Raw genomic sequence first — 27980 nt, forward strand, 5'->3', positions numbered from 1 at the left:
GGTTGGAAACTGCAAATTTCTTAATTTCTTTTGTTTTTAGATACACATCAAGTCATCAGAAATCATTATTTGGCATATTCAAATCATAACTAAAAAAAATTTGAAAATAAAAGTTTATTCAAAGTATGTGTCTGTGATTTATTTGAATACATTTTGTATTACATTTTAACATATTTATATAATGTACTGATGGAATTATTTATACTTTTGTTATCTAGTATTTATTCATTTTTTACTTAATGAAATAATTCATCAAAATTTTTAAAATGTAGTCTCCAGTTTTTTTTTTTTAATTTAAAACACAGGAAAAGTATTCTTTAATTAACTTTTGTACTCAATATTGAAGTGTAAAAATTGTAGAAACATCGGCATCTTTCAAGAAATTAACACACCATCTATAATTTGGTAAATAAAATTTTCTGTTTAAGTAAATAGTACATTTTTAGAAGTTATTTCTTACGGACTAAATTTAATATAAATTAATAATCACCCAAACTTGCTCATGAGATACAATAGCAAAAATTTCCTTAATTTATCGATAAATTTAATTTACATAATTAGCCTAATTAAATCAGTACAATTATTTTAAGATGTAACATATATGTTAGAAGTAACTTTTCAACATTTTTAAAATACAAACTACCATAATATTCTGAAAAAATTACATTTTATTATATCTGAAATTTTGTCTTTCCCGGAAATAATAAATAAATGGTCTTTAAACTAGAGTAGGTGCTATAAATATAGGTTTTTCAACTGATATTAATTTTATAGCTATTTATTCTGATATTTCTTACAATAAGGAAGATTAGTTACAGGTAATTATGTAGGCCTATATTAAATCATTCATTATTACCACTTTCACAATATCTCAGAACTGTCAGTCAGTCGAAAGTACGAAACACTTAGCCAAAATGATGAACGAAAAAGAACAAACACAAACAGAGAACGAGTACGAAATGGCAACTCCTAAACGTCCATACAATTACCTTCTTTTAGTGTTGTGTGAAGTGGCATTAAGAGATTATAATCCAGAAGAAGATTCCATTAGTTCCGAAAATGCTGAAGCTACTAATGATCATCAGCCAAATGAATTGACCAATAATCAATCACCAGAAACAGGTTTTTCTGATGAAGAAGACACCGACAACGATGACTCGTCTAATGATGAGTCCGTTTCGGAATCAGAACATTTTACTGATGAAAGTGACTCAAATTGGCAACCAATCGAGGAAGTTACCCCTAAAAGGAGAAGATTACACATAAATCCTCAAGTATATAGTAGTGATGAACAAGTTGCGCCAATCATTAAAAGAAAGAAAATAACACCAATTAGTCAGTCCCAATCACCGGACTACGTGGTGATTGGGTCAGGTGGTAACAAAGTGCCAAGGGATGCGTACGAGAAGATTAATTGGAAAAATTATAGAATAGCCACGAGGAAATTAATGAACTTGCTGTTCACTAAGAAAACGATGGCTACCTCTTCGTTGACGGGGAAAAAGAGTCCGGCTTTTCTGCACAAAAAGTGTAAGCCGCAGTTGAACCCAATAATTGTGGGGGACATTGTGGAATGTATTGAGAAGAACTGTGAGGTGGACCGTCAACGAATCCGCAACGTTTTTACCACCAAATGTGCGGATGAGAACAAGATATTAAGACGGCTACAAATTGATAAGGGTAAATAGGAGACATTTTAACATATTGTAAATAATGTACATAATGTAAATAACATAAATAAATATGTAGTGTAATGTAAATAAATATTTTATATAATATCGAATTATATGTTTTTTATTAACAATTTAACAGAAATTTGTGCAAAGGAGAAGTTCGGTCCGTATTAAATTTATTTCTCCCTTTCCAAGAATTTTTATTAAGTGGAAGGATACAGAATTACCAGTTATAAAAAACAGGATGAATAATTATGTAATATTACTATATTACAATAGTTTGCCAAACAAAAACTAATTTTAGAAAAATATCGACTGAAGACGATAAACTATATTCATATTCTGAAGAAATTAACAATCAAATTTTAAAAATTGAGCAAATCCAGAAAGCTCTATGCATTTTAAATAAGGAACCGTTACAATTTTAAAAATATTTATTATTTCAACTATAAACAAGCCTCAGATAATCTCTTCTAATATGCTAGTCATGAATTTACGTCTCAGTCTCAAAAATATGTGTCATGAAGTAATAAAGTAACAACATTGTTACCAAAACTGATTTTATTCCTGCTCTATATAATTTTACATGTAATTAAATTTTATAATATACTGTGTAGTCCCCAAAAAGTGTTAAACTTTTTTATTACTGATTATGTGAAAATTTATTGCTAAAAAATGATATGTATGGACAATAATACATTTCTTAATCGACATTGAATTGAAAGATACTTCGAGGAATTGATGAAACTGAATCAGCTTCACTCTACATTTAAGAAATGAATGGAGTAAAAGAGAAAGCAGTTTGATCTTTGTTAGAATTTCACAAAATGGGTATACTCTACAACAAAGCTCTTAAGTTTCTGGATCAAAAATGTGTGTCAAGAATTAGTAAAGTAACAACATTGTTACCAAACTGATTTTATTTCTGCTCTTTATAATTTTACATGTAATTAAATTTTATAATATACTGTGTAGTCCACAAAAACTGTTAAACTTTTTTATTACTAATTATGTGAAAATTTACTGCTATAAAATGATATATATATATGGGCTATAATACATTTCTTAATTGACTTTGAATTGGAAGATAGTTCGAGGAATTGATGAAACTGAATCAGCTTCACTCTACATTTAAAAAATGAGTGGAGTAAAAGAGAAAGCAATTTGATATTTGTTCGAACTTCACAAAATGGGTATAGAATATAACAAAGCTCTTAAGTTTCTGGATCAAAAATGTGTGTCAAGAATTAGTAAAGTAACAACATTATTACCAAACTGATTTTATTTCTGCTCTATATAATTTTACATGTAATTAAATTTTATAATATACTTCGTAATCCACAAAAACTGTTAAACTTTTTTATTACTGATTATGTGAAAATTTACTGCTAAAAATGATATGTATGGACAATAATACAGTTCTAAATTGACTTTGAATTGAAAGATACTTCGAGGAAGTGATGAAACTGAATAAGCTTCACTCTACATTTAAGAAATTAATGGACTAAAAGAGAAAGCAATTTGATCTTTGTTCGAACTTCACAAAATGGGTATACAACACAACAAAGCTCTTAAGTTTCAAGATCAAAAATGTGTGTCAGGAATTAGTAAAGTAACAATATTGAAACCAAACTGATTTTATTTCTGCTCTATATAATTTTACATGTAATTAAATTTTATAATATACTGTGTAGTCCACAAAAACTGTTAAACTTTTTTATTACTAATTATGTGAAAATTTGCTGCTAAAATGATATATATGGACAATAATACATTTCTTAATTGACTTTGAATTGAAAGATACTTCGAGGAAATGATGAAACTGAATCAGCTTCACTCTACATTTAAGAAATGAATGGAGTAAAAAAGAAAGCAATTTGATCTTTGTTTGATCTTCACAAAATGGGTATACAACACAACAAAGCTTTTAAGTTTCTGGATCAAAAATGTGTGTCAAGAATTAGTAAAGTAACAACATTATTACCAAACTGATTTTATTTCTGCTCTATATAATTTTACGTGTAATTAAATTTTATAATATACTGTGTAGTCCACAAAAGCTGTTAAACTTTTTTATTACTAATTATGTGAAAATTTACTGCAAAAAATGATATGTATGGAGAATAATACATTTCTTAATTGACTTTAAATTGAAAGACACTTCGAGGAAATGATGAAACTGAATCAGCTTCACTCTACATTTAAGAATTGTATGGAGTAAAAGAGAAAGCAATTTAATCTTTGTTCGAACTTCACAAAATGGTTATACAACACAACAAAGCTCTTAAGTTTCTGGATCAAAAATGTTTGTCAAAAATTAGTAAAGTAACAACATTGTTACCAAACTGATTTTATTTCTGCTCTATATAATTTTACATGTAATTAAATTTTATAATATACTGTGTAGTCCACAAAAGCTGTTAAACTTTTTTATTACTAATTATGTGAAAATTTACTGCTACAAAAACTGTTAAACTTTTTTATTACTAATTATTTGAAAATTTACTGCTAAAAATGATATGTATGGACAATAATACATTTCTTAATTGACTTTGAATTGAAAGATACTTCGAGGAAATGATGAAACTGAATCAGCATCACTCTACATTTAAGAAATGTTTGAAGTAAAAGAAAAAGCAATTTGATCTTTGTTCGAACTTCACAAAATGGGTATACGACACAACAAAGCTCTTAAGTTTCAGGATCAAAAATGTGTGTCAAGAAGTAGTAAAGTGACAACATTGTTACCACACTGATTTTATTTCTGCTCTATATAATTTTACATGTAATTAAATTTTATAAATTTACTGCTAAAAATGATATGTATGGACAATAATACATTTCTTAATTGACTTTGAATTGAAATATACTTCGAGGAAATGATGAAACTGAATCAGCTTCACTCTACATTTAAGAAATGAGTGGAATAAAAGAGAAAGCAATTTGATATTTGTTCGAACTTCACAAAATGGGTATACAACACAACAAAGTTCTTAAGTTTCTGGGTCAAAAATGTGTGTCAAGAATTAGTAAAGCAACAACATTGTTACCAAACTGATTTTATTTCTGTTCTATATAATTTTACATGTAATTAAATTTTATAATATACTGTGTTGTCCACAAAAACTGTTAAACTTTTTTATTACTAATTATGTGAAAATTTACTGCTAAAAATGATATGTATAGACCATAATACATTTCTTAATTGACTTTGAATTGAAAGATACTTCGAGGAAATGATGAAACTGAATCAGCTTCACTATACATTAAAGAAATCTATGAAGTAAAAAAAAGCAATTTGATCTTTGTTCGAACTTCACAAAATAGGTATACAAAGCTCTTAAGTTTCTGAATCAAAAATGTGTGTCAAGAATTAGTAAAGTAACAACATTGTTACCAAACTGCTTTCTGCTCTGTGTAATTTTACATGTAATTAAATTTTATAATATACTGTGTAGTCCACAAAAACTGTCAAACTTTTTTATTACTGATTATGTGAAAATTTACTGCTAAAAATTATAGGTATGAACAATAATACATTTCTTAATTGATTTTGATTTGAAAGATACTTCGAGGAAATGATAAAACTGAATCAGCTTAACACTACATTTAAGAAAAGTGGAGTAAAAGAGAAAGCAATTTGATCTTTTTTCGAACTTCACAAAATGAGTATACAATACAACAAAGCTCTTAAGTTTCTGGATCAAAATTATGTGTCAAGAATTAATAAAGTAACAACATTGTTACCAAACTGATTTTATTTCTGCTCGAAACTGATGTAACTGTATTAACATTTAAATATATAAATAATTATTCTAAAACATAATGTGAATATATTAACACATATTCAATATAATTTAAAACATAATTATTATGTTGTATTATATTTATACATATAATACAATAAACTAATAATAATTTAGTAATTCAGTTCATTATCTAATGTAACAGAATTGTATAATTGGCTATATATTTTCTAAACAAATTTTTTGTATTTATGTAAAATGAACCCGCTGTGCGACAAATGGTCAAAATCCTAAAAAGTAACACATGTGTTTAACTTATGTTGCTTATAAAATCAATCTAGAATGCTAAGCCGAAATAATAATTGTCTCTCACATTTCTGTTCACCCATAAAATTAAACATCCCTTGAAATCAATAAATTTGAATTGCAACCATATGTTTAAAAAACAACGATTTCGTTAATATTACAAAAGCCACAATCATACGATTAAAGCAAATCAGAACTTTTCTCTCGAAAAGTATCGTCAGAATCTGAATCTCAGAAGCATGTTGCATAGTAAATATAGAAGTAATAGTTGCTAGACAACAATTACTGGACATTTTGTTACTGATTTCAAAATTACAAGCTTAGCTTTATCAACCCAAGAAGTGGAAACAATTCATTCGTTTAGAAATATTCCTCAATACATTTTAAACATTTTAGAAAATTGATAAATTAGAGTGGTGACTGATATTGGCATAAATATCAAAAATCTCGTTTTAAACTTTTATTTACACTGTATCAGGACTTTTAATCTATTTAGGTGTTCTTATCTTTACAGTAAGTGTTCTACAATCTTCAGAAATATTAGGAAAAATTTAGGAAATATTTAAGAAATAGGTTTGACAGTAATCTAGGATAATGTTCTTTTCCTCAGACAACAATTCGGTATTATTACTAATTTCAGTAGATCTTACTGTGCCTGAAAATTTAACCAAGGTTATAAAAACAAATAGACTATTAATAAAATTGTTAAAAATTGAGATATATTAGATCAATTTTTAATCGAAGTAAAATATGAAATTTGAATCAATATCACATCTAATATCAATTCCTATTGATTATCAAACAAAGTTTTCCAATTTCCACTTAGTATGGATAATTTCGAATATCAATAATTTTTTTATTTGAAACAACTTATATAATTGAATAACCATATAAATATAATTTGTTCATATGTACAATATTGCTACAAATCCGTGGCCAATAATTATATATAAGTTAGAAGTAATTTAACGATTTTCTTATAAAATTTCTTTCTAAAAAAAAAAGAATTTTTATTATAAAGGACATACTGTCTACTCTCTCGAAAATGTTTAAGTAAAAACAAAATTAAAATTGATGAAAAATTATCAAATTATCAGTTAAGTGTAAAATAAAATTTACTTTTTTTAATATCCATTTTCAACGTTGTGGTGTCAGCATTAATATTTTAAATTGGACATACTGAATATTAATGATATTCAGGATGTTAATTGAACTTTATAGTTTGAATTTCAAGTTTAATAAATATTAAAAATAATACCTAGTAATAAAAGTTGGTAATTTATGAGACCTCCAAATTTAATTTTCAGTGTACTAACCTCATTTGAAACATTGTCAATAGAGAACGTCTTAAGTAACACTGTATTTGATTGTAATAAAAAGTTTCTTACCATCCATTTCCAAAAGACATGTTCCTTCCGTTTCCAGATTAACAAATTTTCCAAAGTATCCATCAATTCGTTCGTCTCTTCCATAAACTGTTTGCATAAAAACTTGTTTGATAATGCCAAAATTTTGTTTACAGATAAATTATCTGAATTGTCAGAACTATTTACATGTAACTAAAAAATAAAAATTTGAAATAAATGCGATCAAATAATTTTATTTCATACTTTTTTTATAATTGTTTTATTTTGCTTTTTATATTCTTGAATTTGCATCAAATTTTGCTCCAACTTCCCTTTAATCCACAACATTAAGTCATAATTTCGTTCCTCCTCATTAACAAGATTAAAAATATTACCATGCTTCCGATTTTCTACTTTTAAGAAATCATAGTTTTCATCGAAGGGTGACGTCTTCAATTTATCAAAAAATAATTGGTCCAATGATGGCTTTGCAATTATAAAGGTAATCAAGAAAAGCATCTTTCTGCTACCAAATTTCAGGGACTTTGAAAAATCACCAAAGTCAATTTTCTCGTATTTTAAATTTCGTAATAATTTTCCTAAAGTTTCCATCTGAAAAACTTATTTCTGTGACGTTTTTGAATTTTTAAACAAATTTTTACAAAATTGTCCAAAATTGCACTATGTCTAAAATCCAAATAAATAGTTACAGGACCTCAGCATATAAATATTTAGTAGTTAAATAATAATATACGTCATCTATTGCAAATTTTATGTCTTTTATGGCAACAATTTTGAACAAATTTGGAATAATTCATAATATATAAATTGAATTTAAGCATAAACATTGTGAAAGCATACAGATTACTGTTTTTATTGTCAGCCTCTAAATTGTTACCTCGTACTACTACGTACCAGAATTTTATTGTTTTTGTTCTCTTTGGCCATACGAAAATGTTCAACTGACAAATTTACATCGTGAAATAGTAAATTCAATAATTTACACAACACTCCAATTGTGTATTTAATTTCACTCATGTCTGAACTGTGATTAATAACCTCCAAATATTTAGTAAATTTATTTTGACCTCTAATTAAATTACTAATGTTTTTCAATTGACAAAAATCAAATTGTCAAATTTGATAATGATAAAAAAGTATAGTTATTTTCATGTGTGCACATAAGTATGTAATGAAAAATATTGTTAAATCCTTAAATAGATAAAAAATGCCTTTCTTTATATGAAACATTTATAAAACGTATACATATTACTCCATTTTATCATCATTGATGATTTCTGGGAAATTTAGCTATTTAAGAGTGGTATACGTATGAGAAAATTACTATGACATTGATTTCAAACACAATTGAGTTAATTAACTATGCTTTGTTGTTAATATCAATATTGTTCACCGTACAAATTGTTCATCAAATTCTAAATTATTTAAAACAACTGTAGTGAATGCATGTGCATATTTCAAATACTGAATATATTTAATCAAACTATTTGAAATAATTATATAGTTACAGAATAAGTAAAAGTTAAAAATTAACAATATATTTATACAATAGAAACGTTATTGCATTTATCATATTACGGTTTTTATTTGGACAATAAATTAAGAATAAGCATTTAATTTATATCTAAAGTGTGGAAAATAATATCCAATTATAAAATTACTGGTAAATGTTAAACATGTACTTTTGAATAAATTTGGTATAGACCTTATTAATTTCACAACACGACTGACTCAATAATATTAATAACAATAGTTCAGGTTAATGAAAACCAAAATTTCTTTTGTATTGTATGAACTTTTACAAATTATTTAATAATAAATGATAATAATGATAATAATGATAATAATGATAATAATGATAATAATGATAATAATGATAATAATGATAATAATGATAATAATGATAATAATGATAATAATGATAATAATGATAATAATGATAATAATTATAATAATGATAATGATAATAATGATAATAATGATAATAATGATAATAATGATAATAATTATAATAATGATAATAATGATAATAATGATAATAATGATTGATAATAATGATAATAATGACAATAATGATAATAATGATAATAATGATAATAATGATAATAATGATAATAATGATAATAATTATAATAATTATAATAATGATAATAATGATAATAATGATAATAATGATAATAATGATAATAATGATAATAATGATAATAATGATAATAATGATAATAATGATAATAATGATAATAATGATAATAATGATAATAATGATAATAATGATAATAATGATAATAATGATAATAATGATAATAATGATAATAATGATAATAATGATAATAATGATAATAATGATAATAATGATAATAATGATAATAATGATAATAATGATAATAATGATGACAATAATAATCAATTTAGTTCAGATTAATAAAGTTTCTGGTAAATGTTTAACATTTGTACTTAGAATTATAGAATGACATCTATTTGATATAGAGTGTACTAATTTTACATCACGATTGGTTCAATGATAATAATAATTTAGTTCAGGTTAACTTTTTTTTAGAAAGACTTTCAAATTATTTACGGAGTTAATTAATGATTGAATTGATTTCAAATATTAATATTCAAAAGATATTCTGAATAAAAAACTTTATTTTTTGACATAAAAATTTATTATATTATTATATACTATATTAAAAAAAATGTAATAAATTTTTATAAAAAGACTAATTAAAATCAGTATTCGAAATGTTTAGATAAGTAACCATAAATACTTTTTTGTAGACCGTTTAATTTCCTGTAAAAATATATGTTGTGCATTTTATAATATTTATTTATCTACGAGTTATAAAATTTAGAAGCAAAAAAAAATTATTAAATTCTTCAAACTTTGACATTCAATAACTTAATAATAATATAATAAGGATAAGAATTATAAAAAATTGTAAGATGCCCTTTTTGTAGAGCATTCAATTTCCTACAAGAAATGTAAATGGAAATTTTCTGTAGGGTCAAGTAATGACGAGATATGAATTTTTCCATATGGAAAACTGAGATGAAGATGACCATGCTATTAAAATTAAGAACTCATCTTTGAAGAGAATTTTTTAAACGTGTCTAGGAAACAATTTTTCAGTTAAAGTTAAACAAAAATAGTCGATTATTTTGACATTACCCAAATTATAACTGAGTACCTGGACCAGGTCAATTTGAAAGAGGACGTAAGTAGGTAGTTTCGGGACATTTGTGAATTTAAGCTCATTTAGGCTCCAGACGGACAGTTTATGTTACATTATCTTTAGGGTGCAGTTCTTGAATATTTTCTTTGTTCCTTTGATAGATGAACCCTTCGAATATTTATTGTTACCTTTACATAAATTCTTGTTGTCTAAGACAAGTCTCATAAAAGCAGGCAAACAAATCGTATCCTGTAGTAACAAATTTGATTGATCTGTAAAATAAAGTCGCTGGTATTTATTGCGATTGTCAGGACTTGTATTTTTTTTTTTAATATGAATTATATACGAAAAATAATTATAAAATTGAATATTAAGAATAATTTACCAGTTTTTTGTGTTTGTAGCTGTGCATTTAAAAAAATCTAGATCTACAATCAGTTCTTTTATGAAAAATATAGTTGAATTAAATAATATTCTAATATATTCCATTATACAATGACAAATTGTTATCATATGCTCATTGTTACTATATTAAAAAAAATGTAATAAATATCCAACGGGAAACGAGATGTATATTTTTTTGATAATTTATTTAATATATTTTTTTGAATACTTTGAGCTATGACAGAAAACAAATCAATTATTTTAAAGGTTTATGTTCTCAATTTCAAGCATTTAGTATTAAACACTATAAATTTTAATAATTTCAATTATTCAATTCATTTTATGCGTATTAGACCAAAAACTGAAAAGATTTTTTATTGAATGTAAAATTCATAAATAAAATTTTTAGTAAATACAAAACTAACAAAAAATTGTTCATAAATATCCAATGAAATATTTACAAATTCGGTGTGATTATTAATTCGACTTTATGTGATATCAAAATAAGAAGCATTGAGGTAATTTAAATTGTTAATATATTATAATCAATATTACATTTTATACTTATTTCACTATGCCCAATATTATTTCCGAGTTTACTTTGATTCACTACTTGTTAACTTCCAGTCTCAGTCATAACAAAATTTTCAAATAACACAAAATATTTTAATGAAATATTATTTTCTTCTGTTCAACTGTATATATTTTTTCTGTATACACTTTTTCAAAGACATAATTGTTATTAAATCATAAAATCATAGAGAATAAAATAATATAATAATAATAATAAAACTTTATGAATATATAAATGTATAGATAAAAAAATTGAAAACATCTTTTACTGAATGTAAAATAAATTAAATTTTTAGTAAATACAAAACCAATACCAAATTCATAATTATTTTCCAAGTTTCAATTGTTATCAAATCATAAAGTCATAGAGAATGAAATAATGTAATAATAATATTAAAACCTTATGAATTTTAATAATTTTATTGTTTCAATTCATTTTATATGTATGTTATGTATAAATAAAAAAGAAAAGATTTTTTATTGAATGTAAAATCCGTAAATTAAATTTTTAATAAATACAAAACCAACAAAGAATTGTTCCTTATATCAAATTCATAATAAATAATGTAATAATATTATTAAAACCTTATGAATTTTAATAATTTCAATGATTCAATTCATTTTATATGTTTGTTATGTATAAATAAAAAAAATGAAAAGATTTTTTATTGAATGTAAAATCCGTAAGTTAAATTTTTAGTAAATACAAAACCAACAAAGAATTGTTCCTTATACCAAATTCGTAATTATTATCAGTCATAATTGTTATCAAATCATAAAATCATACAGAATGAAATAATGTAATAATAGTATTAAAACCTTATGATTTTTAATAATTTCAATGATTCAATTCATTTTATATGTTTGTTATGTATAGTTAAAAAAATTGACAAGATTTTATAATGAATGTAAAATCCGTAAGTTAAATTTTTAATAAATATAAAACCAACAAAGAATTGTTCCTTATACCAAATTTATAATTATTATCAGAATCATAATTGTTATCAAATCATAAAATCATAGAGAATGAAATAATGTAATAATAATATTAAAACTTTATGAATTTTAATAATTTCAATGATTCATTTCACTGTATATGTTTGTTATGTATAGATAAAAAAAATTGAAAAGATTTTTTATTGAATGTAAAATCCGTAAGTTTAATTTTTAGTAAATACAAAACCAACAAAGAATAATAATAATAATTAATAATTTCAATGATTCAATTCATTTTATATGTTTGTTATGTATAGATAAAAAAATTGAAAAGATTTTTTATTGAATGTAAAATCCGTAAATTAAATTTTTACTAAATATAAAACCAACAAAGAATTGTTCCTTATACCAAATTCGTAATTATTATCAGGGGCATAATTGTTATCAAATCATAAAGTCATAGAGAATGAAATTATGTAATAATAATAATATTAAAATCTTATGAATTTTAATAATTTTAATGATTTAATTCATTTTATATGTTTGTTATGTATAGATAAAAAAATTGAAAAGATTTTTTAATGAATGCAAAATCCGTAAATTAAATTTTTAGTAAATACAAAACCAACAAAGAATTGTTTCTTATACCTAATTTATTTTAATTAAATACATACAAATCCATTTTGATCATTAATTCTATTTTATTCCTTTGGCGTAATTTAAATTGTTATTACATAATAATTAAAACCAAAGATTATGACTTATTTCCCCATGTCCATATTATTTCCTAATTTACTTTGATTCACATGAAAGTCCAATGAGAAAAGAGATATTTTCTTGTTAAATTGATTTATTATGTGACACTGATTATGTGGAGAGCATCTGTCCCTTGCTCAGGGGCCCAAATATGTTGCCAATGTGTCCTTACTACAGAAAACCACCCAGACAAGTCATCCTTCTAAGAATTCAGCTTCCCAGATAAACATGGTTTAGGTACCTAAGGAATTGTATCGATTCAGTTTCTCATGAAGAATATGGAAAGAAATAAATATGGATGTTCTAAAGTTTGACCTTATGATAAAATTGGTTACCTGTCGTAATATATAAAGATATAATTTGTTTAACATATTTCATCTTTTGTCCAGAATTATTAAAAAGTATTAAAATAATAAACAGTATAAGTTAAGAAAACAAATATATTTTACCATTTTAAATTTATTACTTTGAATTTAAAATTATATAATACTTAACTTGTTAAAAGTAAAGTTAACTGAAAATTTTTATTAAATACACAGCTTTACTAATTTCAGTTGTTACCTCTGTTTCATTTAATATATATAATTGTTAAATAATTTTGTATATTATTTTTTTAATTAAATTAATAAACAAAATTTTATTTTGATAATTAATAGTGATACATAAATTATTTAATTAAATTTGGATCGTCATACATAAAAATAATTTAACAATTTAAGTGAGAACTTTATATAAATAAATTACAAAATTTCATGTTTGTCCAGTGTTGTATTTGAAATTTTTTATTATTTTTTTCTCGCGACTTCATTTCATGACAGTCACTTTTGATTGAATTTTTGACAGAAAATTGTTTCATATTTCTGTGAGGGTGATTTTGTTGTCTTATGTTTTAGGGTATCCTTAAAGAAAGGTTAAACTGCGTTTCTCGAACCAACTAATTAAGGTGCGTCCCTTTTAGGCATTTACTAACAAAAGCCATATTTATTTTTAATGGAATTTTACCTGAATTTTATCCTGGACCGTTTGTCGGACCTTTATGTGGAAGTAGAGGGTAGACTTTTATGGGATCTCCGAAGGGTGGCAATAAATAGTTGCACTTCTTTGAAAAAAAAAAAAACACAAGTATTTCCAACTAATGAATTAGTTAAAGGTTACTGTAGAAACACAGATTTTTAGTAAATAATAGTACCAAATTTCTTAATTAATTGATTAAAATTTAACATTTATGATTTATATTAATAGAAATGTAATTCTTAATTTCATTCTAATTAAGTTATCTAATTAAATCTGATATAATAATATAAGTAATAGATTTAAAGAAAAAAAGATAAGTGGGTTTAAATCAATTGAGTTATTTAAAGATTATTGTAAAATAATATATTTATAAATAAGTAAAACATGATTAACACAAAATCTCAAAAAATACAAATGATTAATTATAATGTCAAGTTTGTTATAATGAGTCTAATACATAAACTGCCTGAACTGACAAACAGGTTATGAGGGGTGCATAAGTTTCATTCTCATTGGTTGAAAGCAGACAAACTGCATTATCCCCACTCTTACTCAAGGTTATAAGTAAGGCAATTCTCAGTTACTTCGACAGAGTCCTCCGAAGCTTTGAACGAACATTGTCAAAATGTTCTATAAGTTAAGTTAGCTTAAGTTAGTGCAATGTGGTGAGTGTGTGAAAAGCTTCATACTATTAGTCACCATCTTAAGTTACCTAATTGGTCAACAAATTCAAAGGTTAGTCAGTATTAGTATTTATAGTAAAAGTCTTTATTTTTATTTAATCATAATACTTTAAAATGTTATTTAATCATTTGTGTTAGTTGTGATTTGTTCTTTAATGTTAATTTCAATGTTAATGTTGGACTTTATTTTGATCACTTTTTTCATTACAATGGTAACTGAAAGAAATTATTGATATTATTTTACTACTTAAAATTGTTTAATAAATTTGTACATTCAAATATATAATCTCTTAGGTTTTGTTCAATTATGAGCTACAATAAAATACCCCTTACATAAATATTTAGACGGGCTATTTGTACAGACAAAGGAAATTTAATTGTTTTAGTATATTTAAATAGAATTTCAAGTTACACAATTTTTAAATTTATTTTTTTAATTATTTTTACAATTGATAGAATCAAGAATATTTTAACGATGTTTATAATATTTTGCAGTTTCAACGACCTTTCTGATCAGATATATTATTAAATAAGCTTAATTTTTATTGTTTCTAGTAATATTTATATTTACCAGATATTTATTTATTTTTTGCAGTACTATATAAAATTAAATACTGATTAAAATATTGTTAAATCAAAATGTACACAAAAATATAGTTTTAATTAATTTTAATTTTATTTCGTAACAACAGATTTCTTTAATTTACTCAATCAACAAGTGAAGATTAAACAAATATATGTAAGAAATACTTATATTTTTATTTATTAACCAACAATATTTTACAAAAACAACTAAAAGTATAACTATTACTCTTATTTTATTTATTTCATATACTGTTTCTAATAACATTTAATTGATCTTATCTCAAAATTAAGTAACTGAAACAGTATCAGTTTCAGTCAACAAAAAACAAACATATTTAATTTTTTAAAAAAATTAATTCTATTTTATAAATGTTATATGAGTTTTCTACAAATTATTGAGACAAAATATATACATGTATATTTAACCAAAAAAGAAAGAAAATAAATTATTTTTTTCTTGTTAGTCAACAACAAACAAAATGAGAATTTGAGTATTAATTATCTATATTTAAAATACATAAAATTTGATGGAATAAACGCATGTTTTTATAATAAAATAAAATATGAAACACAATAACATAAAAATTAAGGTCGCTGTAAATCTTAATAATTAATAAAATTAATAGAATCTACTTATTGTAGGAAAGAGTAGATTTATGTATAAATTTTCTTATTTTTTTTATTTCCACACTATTTAATATTTTTAAATGATTAAGTCGTCTTGTTTATATTTATTTTTTTAACAACATAAATTACTATAATATTTATGTACATGTACAATAAAAGTAACTCAATATTTTGCAGAATGTACATATTTATTTTACCAAAAAATAAATCAAAGTTATATTTTTACTTGTTAGCCAACAAATATTTTATAAAACAACTGAAATTGTAACTATTATTATTATATTATAGAAATTATTATGCATTTATTGTAATAGATATACTTATTGTTGGAAAAAGTAGATTGATGTATCAATTTTCTTATTTCTTATATTTCCACACTATTTAGTATTTTTAGGTGATTATGTCGACTTGTTTATATTTATTTTATATTTTACCAAAATATAAATCAAAGTTATATTTTTACTTGTTAGCCAATAAATATTTTATAAAAACAACTGAAAGTGTAACTATTAGCCTTATTTTATTTATTTCAGAAAGTGTTTCTAATAATATTTAATTGATACTATCTGAAAATTAACAAGTAACGAGTCTGACACAGTTTCAGTTCACAGAAAACAAACAATATATTTAAATTTAAAATTAATTCTATTTTATTAATGTTTTCTATAAATTCTATATCTTTATTTTACTAAAAAGAAAGAACAACAGTCAACAACATTTTATAACTAGAATATGAGTAATAATTACCTAAATTTAAAATATATAAAATATTAATTAATAAACACATATTTTTAGAATAGTCTCAATAAATTATGTTGTAAATCTGTATAAATTATTATGCAATTATTCTAATCAATATTTTTAATAATATTTGATCCTAATTATTAATACAATCTTCATACTCTAGAAAAAAGTAGATTCGTGTATCAATCTTCTTATTATTATATTTCCGCGCTAATTAGAAAATTTATGATCTTATTTATTCTTGTTGTATTGTATTTCAGTTTCGTCACATTCAAATTAGACATATTTAAACATGACAAAAGCACAAAAACACAAAAAAATTTAAAATTTTCATTCATTTTGGTTAATTATAATTATTAACAATATTATTAACTAACTGATGATAGAAATAAATATAATAAGTTATATTTCCTAATTTTGATGACCCCCCGTTTAAATTTACCTTCCTTTTTTGGCCAATATATAATATAATAATATATTTTATCTCTAAACAATTTTTTCCATTTTGAAAAATTGTCAAAGCGAATTGATTTTAATCATGTGGTACTTAAGTCTCTTTTAACAACACCAAATTGATTAAATTTTTATTTTAATAATTGAACATATTTATTACAAATCTCGATAGATATATATATCAATTTTGGATTATTATAATACACTGATGTTGTTAATAAACCATATATTTTTAAGTAGTGTTTTATTAAAAATATGAACAGTTAATACACTAATAAATATGTAAAGATTGTAATAATTTTTTATTTTTGTTTATACAGGGACTGTAATGGGGATATTTAAAATGGAAATCCTTCTAAACCTTTCATTTTATAACTCAGTTATAACGAAGAGTGGATTACTATCAAATAGTAAGGAAACAACACAAAATGAATCTAAGATCAAATAGAATATCATTCAGAAGAAATAACTTCTCGGTTTCGGTTCTTTTGTTATGAAAGTGAATAATTTACCGAATTAAAAAAGGTAAGAATATTTTTATTTTATGCTTAGTTTATCGTTCATTGTTGTTGCATACTTGTAATTTCACATTTAATGTGGGTTATTCTTTAAAAAAATTATTAATTTTTTTATTAGGCATTTCTTAAGCCTCTCAAATGTACGACTAAAATCTAAAATACTTTGCACATTATACAAATTAATATAAATACACATTAATTTATTTGAGAATTTTATAATATATCTCAAGTTAACTAATTTTCTGGAAATTTAACTTAGTAAAACTAGATGTTTCTGAAATAATGAATTAACTTTCTTACACGATAAAAATTAGTAAAACAACACTTTTACGTAGAATGAGATTTTCAAAAATAACTTTAACAAAATATATGGGAATTTTTATTAAAGAAAGTCTAAGAGAAAATTTATAAACATAAACAAACATGTTGTTTGTTTATAATTACAGGTATTTATTATTTTAATGTTATTTGTGAAAGATTATGATAATTTTTTACAAGTAACATTTAAATAATATCGAGGTATTTTAATTGTGTGACACAAATATGAAAAAACAATAAATTTCTTCGTATGATTTTATTGAAAAAGGAACACCATTCCGTTATCAATATAATTTATATATAGATTAGATCATGTCAACTCATAATTTAATAGAAATACTTGAATGGTATCTTTTAATTAATTATAATTAATAGTTCTTGTTTAATGTTTTTTCAGTTCAAAAACAGGTGTAACAAAAATATAATTGTCTTTTACTATTTATGTCATATGTTTTTTTTTTAATTTTAATTTAAAGAGATTTACCAACAGTTACATCGACTTATAAAAGTAAACGATAAAATTTAACAAAATAACCATTTATTTCTTTTACTCTTCTAACTTGTCTAATCTAACCTATGTTTCAGCTGATTCGAAAACATCCAATAAAGACGTGAATGGGCAACTCGAAATCGACCACTGATGAAGAAGATATTTCCAGTTTCTAACAGAAAAATTGATTTATTTTTCTAAAGCGTTGATTACTGTACACCTTAATTTAATATGACAACAGTGGTGGAGATATTAACGAAAGGAGATGTTCTTCACACCACACCACACCACATCACATTACACCGCACCACATCACATCACATCATATTCACATAAAATTCACATCATATTAAACACATGAACTTCATAATTGTCTTATAAAGGTTAATACCTGCTGTACCGAAAACATTGGTGCTGATAAGTTTGACAATTTCGTCGTCATTGTGTTTTCTTTAAATAGAGAATATATACATCTACAATTCTACATTGTAGTCTCACAGTATGTAATATTGTTGTGGTTTCCAACAGTTGTTCAGAGTTTTGTTACAGTTTTTGGATCAAAGATAAATTTGTTGATAACTGAAATTGCCTTCTCTTATATTAACGAGTGATTATCTAATGGAGAAATGTATTTTCCAAATTTTTCTGTGTTAGACTCATTTACATCAACAATCATTTTCTCCCATCCAGTTGTTTTGGAATGGATAATAGAAATGAGTTTGTGCTTTAGTAGTTTCATGACAGTCTTGTTACAAGACCGATTGTTTTGAAAAATTTTGGAGTGATGTGACTTTCCCACGTTTCCCAACGATGATTATTGTTGTGTATTACATTAACAGATAATGTTTAGCCAATTACGTATCATTGTTTAAGTCTCTGGATTGTGTAACACTTGAATCAAGACTTACTGCTAACATACGCTGATAATTTAATTTTAAAAGATCAATTTGTTTCTGGGACACGTGGTGAACTACTTAATTCACTGTTATCATTATTAGATCCCATGGTCTAAAAAACCTTAATGCAATTCATAATACAATACAATACACTGCACTGCCGTCACCCAAAATAGTGTCCTGTCGTGTTTCCAAATCGTAAAATATGAATAATAAATCACTAAGGCTTTGGCTACAGCGGCCTTAGCCACCGCCTCTGCTGCCGCATCTGCCTCCGCCTCTCTCCTTAATCTTTGGTGACGTTCACTTTCGCGACGTCTAAAGGCCTTTCTTTCCCCACGAGTGAGACCGTGAGGTGGATACCGGATGATCGACAGATTCTCCGTCCTTGTGTAAAAATCGGTGTCAAAAAAGGAAGGGCCGCCGCAATCGTCGTCTCAACTTTCCTATATAAGAAAATATATGTTTAATAAGTAAATTGTAATAATATAATAAGCTAAAAACTCACCTCAATCAAGTTTGTCCTGGCTGCCATATTGCCAATGAGTTTAAGAATAATAAAAAATTTATAATTGCCGTCTCCATTGAAATCTTCAACGTAGGCTAAATTCGTACCTGCAGTTGTATCAGCATTTGGTTCCGTCACAGGATTTAAACGAGTTGAACTTTGCGGTGGATTATCATCGGAATTTATGGCACGTAACAAATGTTGCAATCATTTGCTCTTGTCCTTGGACTCTATTCTTCATCCATGTCTCCACTTCCTCAAAGCCAGTCATAAAATTGTGTTGAGGGAGAAGGGGTAGTACCATTGCAGTAGAATACACATCTGAATAGGCAGACAGTTGTGACGTCACGACATTGGCACCGCCCCTCTGTTCGGGCAGGTTTATGATCTGACTTTTCTGGTTCAAACTTTTCGATGTTGGCTTCCAGTACTCGGGTGACTCGATTCGGTAGAAACACAACAGTTTTTTCCAATTCGACCAAAACACTTTTACCGAATGTGCCATTCACTATCTTCATGTTGTGTATCAAATGGCCTTCTCCTTCCTGTAGACTGGTCAACTTGGATACGCGCTTTCTGTTCTGATTTTTCTGACTTGATACTGTGTTGATTTGTTGCAAATCCATGTTTCCGTTCACTGCTTAGAGAAATATTCACATAACATACATATTTATAAAAAGGATATTACTTATTTAAACTTACCCTGATTAAAAATAAAAGTAATTTTATAGTGATACACCTTTTTTGTGACTGATTATTTGACTGAGGCTGAAGTGTAGTTGTGGTGGCTGAGTGTACAAGTCCGTTTCTCACCCAGTTGTACGAGTTGAATATATCAAAAACAAAATAGGCAAACTGTATGTACCATAAACATCTATATAATATTACTAATTCAAAGTTACCTTTTTTATATTATTATATTAATTTTTTAATTTCCACTTAATCACTTTCATTAATCACTTCCTAGGGACCTTGTATCCGAATGGTCGAGAACTGTTGTCATCCATGAAGAGTCTCTTTGTTGAATTCGTTCTGTATGTCTTTGTCTCTTCTTTGGTTATTATGCAATGATCTTTTGTCCGCACAAAGTTCATCGACGTCAAACGAATGGGATCTGTTTTTTCCAGAACCATTTATTTAATTTTCTCAAAATTAATCAACTGAGAAGCGCTGTATGTTAAGGCGATCCCTTTCACCTTACAAACATGTTTGATACACTGCTTCGTCGTTGACCACACCGAGTATGCGTAATTTTTCGGTCCGTCCGAAACAAATTCCGTGATGTAGGAACCGATACCGTATACCTCCAACTCATCGGTCACATCCCCAATGAATTTTCTAGTCGGGGGATCTGGAAAAAGGTTGTTTGACACATAGATAACGGAATCGGTATCGTAGTATAAAACACGTGTATCCAACATCTCTAGATATTCGTACCACTTCAAACGGGCCTGTGCTGTAACAAAAGCTGCAATTACCACATTCACAGTGGGCAGAGATTCCACAGCCTCGTCGGCGTACTCCCAGTTGATTACAACAGTTTGTTCATTAACAGGAGTTATACTGTTGACATTCTTCGACAGATGCGCAAGGAGATCAAAGCATTCCTGAGGATCGTTGACGATGGTTGTTTGGGGTTGGTTTTCGCGTTGTCCAAACTTTCCCCAGAACGAATTCAGCATTAGTTTGGCGAGGGATCGAAGACCACGGTTATTTTCGATGCGTTCCGGTGTTAGCTTCACTTTTTCAGCTTCTTCAAAATCCACCAGATATTGTTGCTGTTTCACTACATCGTTTACGCAATCCGCGGGCCAGCCGGAGGCTTCCTGTTTAATTTTGATGAATTTATTCATCATTTCTGTGAATAAACCCAGCTGACCCGCCACATGGTTGTATTGAACCGTTTCGTATACCCACACTTCAAACACTTCCACAATCCTGTAGCCTTTTTCCAATGCTTTAAGAACTTCTGCAATTACCCATGTCCTGGGCCGCAGATCCTACATGAATTGTGGGGTGTCCTAAAGGAAATCGGCCATACTTGCACACGAAAGGGTACAACGAGCATACATCGATGTATTTGATGCGCTCACCCTCGTTACATTTTTACTGTTTACACAATTTTCCCTCAATGAGGTAAAAGGGGAAGGGCGAACTAGTAAATAAATCACGAATAACTCACAAGTGGACTCTTTATTGAGCCTAATAACAATTACAAACAACAAATTGTAAGAGAGGCGCGCGACGCGAGACGCTTACTGCGTCGAGGATGCACGCCATCTGCCGTTGTGCTTCGAAGTGAAGATTTTGGCGCCACACATTTATAGTATGTAACAGTGTTTCCGGTTCGTCCTCCATAAAAACCATCACGAGGATTCAATAGTGATGTTGCCAACACGGGAAGGTTTTCCACAAAATCACGCACTTCACAACTCTGTTTTAATAATGTGCGGAAGCTACATTCCTACATTTCGATGGCTTCAAATCCTAAGTTGCGAAGTAGAGTCGTTTTAATGGTGGTGACCTCGTAACGATTTCGCATGGTATCCATTTTACCTCCTCTAATCGATATGTCTCGGTGAAATTTGAAACAGCTGGTGCATCCATGGAAGTAACAACCGTGAAACTCAAATATTTGCCGCTGCTCCTCATTAAATCCGTCAACTTTGAGTCCTCCTCCTACTATGTGTTCTCGACCTGTACCGGCGTGATGTATGGTGATTCCTCGTACGTTCTCCTCCCACAACAACCATTGTAAAGCGATAACCGATTGATTATCAGCCAGTCGGTAACCACCACGGGGAATAACGGCGATTGTATCGGCTTCCAGATAGTTTCGAGCAAACGCCTTATTACACGCTGATGCTATTGTTGTTTCTACGGTGAAAGGACAAACCTTACACTCGTTAAGAAGCATCGATCCAAATGAAAGACAGGCTCTCATTAGTATTTCCACGTCCGACTTGCAAAATGCGACGATTTCCTCCTGGAAATTAAAAACATCATTCTGATCCTCTTGATGCCAATTTAAAAACGCATGTCGGTCCTCGGGCTTCATTTGATTCGGACCGTAAAATTCAGCAGATGGTAAAGGACCCACGTATTGCTGATTTTCCAGGGTATTAAACAAGTGTGGAAAATAACCCTTCTTAAAGTTTCCAGCAAGACCGAAAGCTTTAGGTAGCTTTGCCAGATCCATTGGAAAATAATTCAGTCCAAAAATCGCACATTTCCCACCTCAGCCAAAATAATTTTTGCCCTCCGCATAATCAAGTTTGGCTTGATGTCTGTTTTGGTGAGAATATAGTTCAGGATGAACTGATGGTCGAATGTTTGCCCGTTATGCGCAATCACAGTCACTCTTTTGAAAATTTCCCTTTCATTCAGCACAAAATTCATAAAATTTTCAATGGGGTTGTTGATAATTACGTGGGTCTTTACGCCGCATTTTTCACAAAATTCCACTTCCGTATCTAAACAGTTGGAACAACACACTTTAAATACACACAATGTGGTTTCATATACTGCACTGCCGTCGGTCTGAATGGTGTCCTGTCGTGTTTCCAAATCGTAAAATATGAATAATAAATCAGTAAGGCAGGGTTCCTTTGTGTTGGATCCCTGGAAACTGTGAGGCATTTCTGGTTTGACTAGGATGGCAACTCCTCCTGAGGGCTGGTCCCGGTCGAATTTGTATGTGAGGTAACCTGGAACAGCTATTTTGTTGTTCGAGGTGCATTTGGTCTCTTGTAGGCAAAGGATGTCTGGGGAGTTTTCTTTGATTAGGTCCTCTAGGTCGGTCTTCCTTATCCTGAAACTGTTAATGTTCCAGTATATGATTTTTATACTTACCGGCCTATTTTCCATTTCGGAGTCTTATGGCCAGGGCTTGCCGGATTGGGTTCTGGATAACCGATAGAATCTCTTCTGTTATTTCAGCTACGTTGGCTTCCATATCTAGCTGTTCGTTTTCTTTAGGCTGGCTGGGCTGCCTGGTTTGTTTAGTCTTGAGAGGTTCTTGTCCTCTCTTTTGTGTGACTTTGGGGGATGAAGTTGAAGCTTTCCTGTTCCCCTTTTCTTTTGGGGTGGCTTTCCTCATATTGAGGGGGTATTTCGGGCAACCCCTGTAGCTTGCCGGGTGTCCGGTCTGGCCACAGTTAATGTATTTTGCATTTCTGCCCTCGGATTCTTTCTCCATCTTGCAGTTGCTAGATGGGTGGTCGCCTGCGCATTTCACGCATTTTTGCGAAAATGTGCATTTGGACTGGGTGTGTCCGAATTTTTGGCACCGGTAGCATTGGCTGGGTGCCGTTGTTTTGTTTTTAGCCTCGACCTTAACCACAAGGTCGAGGAGCCTGTTTACATTGAAGATTTGCGTGTTACTCGCTTTAACGATTGGGGCTTGGGTTTTCTTATTTGTCATCCTTGTGACAGAGGTGGTTTCGACGCCTTGCTTGGCGAGGTCGTCTGTAATTTCTTGAGTGTTTGCGTTAGTCGGCAGTCCTCTGACGACTGCATAAACTTGTTTCTCCTCCGGGAGCCTGTAGGAGTAGAATGATTTGCCTTTGCTTTGGAGGACTTTTGTCAGTTTCCTGTAGTCCTCCGCGCTCTTGACATATATTTTCGTGGTTTGGCCAATGTTTTTGGCCTTCTCCACTGCGATTTGATTATCTTTAATTAGTGATCTGGTTTTATTCCAGTCTTCACTATTTTCTATGACAATTGGGGGAATTTTTGCCTGGTATGCAGGCGTGGCTGCCACTTTGGCGTACGAAGAGGTTGTCGCCTTTGGGGTGACACATTCGCAAGTCGGCACATACGTTGGATGTCTTCTTAATCCGTAGATGATTTTCCAAACATTTCCGGCTCCTGAAGTAACGATGACAATCCGCACACTCTATTTTCTCCTCATCCTCGCACCGTGGTGATTCACGACAGCACAGACAAATTCCACTGCCACGATGGTTGATGCGTGTATTGAATGGGAGATTACATTCTTCGCAGTAGTAATCGCAGGAAAACGCAGAGGTTAACGATACAATCGCGTTGTAATGTCCTTTGTGGAGTAGTAAATTAAGGGTTGGTCCTTCACTTTGTCCTTTAAAAATCACCTCTCGTCCACCGGCACCGTACTTGAACACTGTAATTCTGTATTTGAGTAAAGCCCTCTGGAATGCTTGCAACTCCTGAATCCCGACACCCTCCGCGGGAATATCAACACCCGCTCTCTGAGACAGTTCCACAGCTCGTATTCCTTGTAGTTGTCCAATGTCCCGGCGAACCTGTACGAATTGTGGATCACTAGTCAGTTTCGCGATTAACACTACAAGTGCCCGTGTCAGGCAAAGGTTATCAGAATTTTTTATAACAATAATACCTCTTCTTGCAGCACATTCTTCTTCGAAACTATTATATTTTGTTTTCTGGTCACGCCCCATACCCACCGGCATCTTAATAATCGTCACTTTTATCAGAAAAGTTTCTGTGTTCACGCCAGCCGAATTAGATTGGTATACTGATTGCACCAAATTGAGCACGTCATCTGCTTTTCACTTTGCTTCTTCCAACCTGTACTTGGCCTCGCTCAACCGTACTTTATTTATTCCTTGAAGATCTTCATTCTCCAGTGCAATGAACTTCATTCGTTCATTTGTTAACACTTGATAACACTCTTCTTTTTTTATTCTTGAAGTTTCAGGAACTAAAAAAACAATTTATTTAAAATTTACCCAAAAACAATGAATTTATTAGTAAATTACCTGTATGTTTCCATCTGGATAATTCAACACCACTTTCTGTTGGTGTTTCCTGTTGGTCTTTGGAAACTTCTCTGCTTGTAGTACAAGTTGCCCCATCTTCAATTTATTTAAAAATTACCCAAAAATAATGAATTTATTAATAAATTACCTGTAGGTTTCCTACTGGATGATCCAACACCACTTCCTGTTGGTGTTTCACACTCCTTGGAAACTTCTCTGCTCGTACTACAAGTTGCCCCATCTTCTAAAAATATTTTGATATAATTTAATGATTAAATTATAAATAATTTACATACCATTCGAAATTTGACTTAAAATTATGCCATCGGAATCATATGGATTTGAAATTTCGAAATCACAATTTACACTGCTTAGATGTAACAAAAATTTGTGTCAGGCTGCTGTCCACCTTTTTTATTGTCTTTTGTGATATTTTATTTGGATCTAACTACTGTGTTTGGGTTAATTATTCCTTACCTGGATACTTACTCATTATTGGAGGATGTCCTTCGGTCTCCTGTGGCGTGTGTGCCGATTTATTCTTCTTTCTGCCTCCGGGTCCGGGTTTGCTTCTGACCTGATTAGGCTGTTCGTATGCATTTCTCCTAGTGCATAGAACTTGGTGGCTTTCTCTTTTATGTGCTCCTGGTATTTGGTCCACTTGATGTCCCTGAAAAGTTGTTCGTTTCTCACGAACCACGGCACATTTAGTGCCATTCTAATCAGTGAGTTCTCGACTCCTGATAGTCTGCTTATGTGGCTACTAGCTGCATGTCCCCAAACCGATGAGCAATAGGTTAGCTGGGATCGGGCTATTGCTCTGATGATTTTTAGTTTTACAGAGTGGTCCGTTTTGTTGTGCCTGCAGAGTAGAGGGTATAGTTTCCCTGTAGCTGTTTTTGTCTTCCTTCTGAGTTCCTCTGTGTTTCTCTTCCAGGTCAGTTTGGAGTCCATTAGAATTCCTAGATATTTAGCCTCTTTGGTCCATTCTATTTCGTTTTCCTCGATTACTAAGTTGTTTGGAGTTGGTAATCTTCTTTTTTTGGAAGAGGACTGCCTGACATTTCTCGGGGTTTATCATTATCTTCCATTTTCGACACCATTTGAGTGTGTCTTTTATGGCTGCTTGTAGCCTTCTATGGATGACCCCAGTATTGCGGTGGCTTGCTAGGAGTGCCGTATCGTCTGCGTATTGGGCAATAGTGACATTGTTGGTGGATGGCATGTCGGAAGCGTATATTCCATACAATGTTGGCGATAGCGCCGCGCCTTGCGGGACTCCTGCTTCAATGGTTCTGATTGTGGATAGGGCTTTTTCTATTCTTACTGAGACTTTGCGTTCCTGGAGGAGTCTTTTTTGAGGTTAAGCGGATACTTTGGGCATCCCCTGTAGCTCGCCGGGTGGCCGGTCTGCCCACCATTTACGCATTTTGCGTTTCTGCTCTCCTGTGTTTTTTCCATCTTACATTCGTTAGATGGGTGGTCTCCTGCACATTTTACGCATTTCTGCGGGAATGTGCATCTGGACTGGGTGTGTCCAAACTTTTGGCACCGATAGCATTGGCTTGGGGCCGTGGACTTGTTTTTTGATTCGACCTTTACTACTAGGTCGAGGAGTCTGTTTCACTTGAAAGATATCTTTGCTGTTCGTCTTTACTAGGAACAGCGGCATTGGTTGATTCGTCCTCATACTCGTCATTCTGGCGACGGAGTGGGCATTAATACCTTGTTTGGCTAGGTCGTCTTTGATTTCTTCCGATTCCGTATTTGCTGGCAGTCCTCTGATGACTGCGTATACTTGTTTTTCTTCGGGGAGTCTGTATGTATAGAAAGCCTTACCTTTGTTCTGTAGGACTTTGGTAAGTTTCCTGTAATCATCGGAGCTTTGGGAAATTCCGTTGGGTCCTTCTGTGTAAGGCGGGGGTTGTTTCCGGCAGCCTCAAGGATTTGGTTTTGGAAATTTTCTACTGCCTGGTCTATTTCGTCAGCTTCGTCGATTTTTGGGATTCTCTCTGAGAGTCCTATTAAGGTCTTGTTGGAGGTTTGTCCAGTTGGTTTTCATTTTGTATCTAGTGCTGTTCAGTTCTTCTCCTGTACCTATTTTTACCAAAACCGGGTTGTGGTCGGATTATTTTTTGAATTTCCAGTAGGATTTCTTAAGTGATCTCTGCTATGGTGGTGTCCATCTCTGGCTGCTTATTTTTCTTTGGTTGACTTGTTGGTTTAGGTTTTGGAGGGTCTGTTCCTCTCTTTTGGGGGTCCCTGGTATTTGTGGGCGATTCTTTTTTGTTCCCTTTTTCCTTGGGCATATCTTTTTTGATGTTTAAGGGGTATTTTGGGCATCCCCTGTAGCTTGCCGGGTGGCCGGTCTGCCCACAGTTGATGCATTTAGCATTTCTCCCCTCTTGCATTTTTTCCATCTTGCATTCGTTTGATGGGTGTTCGCCTGCACATTTTACGCATTTCTGCGG

General features: G+C 29.5%; 2 protein-coding genes and 1 long non-coding RNA gene across 5 annotated transcripts; 2 read left to right on the plus strand and 1 right to left on the minus strand.

The window, feature by feature from the left end:
- Nucleotides 1–715: 715 nt before the first annotated feature.
- On the plus strand, nt 716–1760 carry LOC126265505 (protein insensitive-like). Its single transcript, XM_049967257.1, has one exon. It carries the CDS (start codon nt 915–917, stop codon nt 1686–1688), a length of 774 nt encoding a protein of 257 aa, XP_049823214.1. The 5' UTR covers nt 716–914; the 3' UTR covers nt 1689–1760.
- A 4868-nt stretch (nt 1761–6628) lies between these two features.
- Nucleotides 6629–8137, minus strand: LOC126265506 (uncharacterized). Of its 3 annotated transcripts, XM_049967259.1 has the most exons (5): nt 7987–8137; nt 7467–7683; nt 7336–7403; nt 7114–7284; nt 6629–6717 (listed from the first exon to the last, which is right to left on the minus strand). In XM_049967259.1, the coding sequence occupies exons 1-5, from the start codon at nt 8107–8109 to the stop codon at nt 6703–6705; spliced, it is 594 nt and encodes a 197-aa protein (XP_049823216.1). In that variant the 5' UTR covers nt 8110–8137; the 3' UTR covers nt 6629–6702. The 3 variants fall into 3 exon arrangements, with proteins under 3 accessions (XP_049823216.1, XP_049823217.1, XP_049823215.1); XM_049967260.1 differs by having other exon boundaries at nt 7336–7521; nt 7987–8135; XM_049967258.1 differs by having other exon boundaries at nt 7336–7683; nt 7987–8135.
- A 6295-nt stretch (nt 8138–14432) lies between these two features.
- On the plus strand, nt 14433–19524 carry LOC126265521 (uncharacterized). Its single transcript, XR_007548011.1, has 3 exons — nt 14433–14663; nt 17341–17545; nt 18442–19524. It is a non-coding gene; the product is annotated as an uncharacterized LOC126265521 (long non-coding RNA).
- Nucleotides 19525–27980: the final 8456 nt, after the last annotated feature.

Source organism: Aethina tumida, chromosome 5 (genome assembly GCF_024364675.1).
Source record: "Aethina tumida isolate Nest 87 chromosome 5, icAetTumi1.1, whole genome shotgun sequence".
Taxonomy (NCBI): Eukaryota; Metazoa; Arthropoda; class Insecta; order Coleoptera; family Nitidulidae; genus Aethina; species Aethina tumida.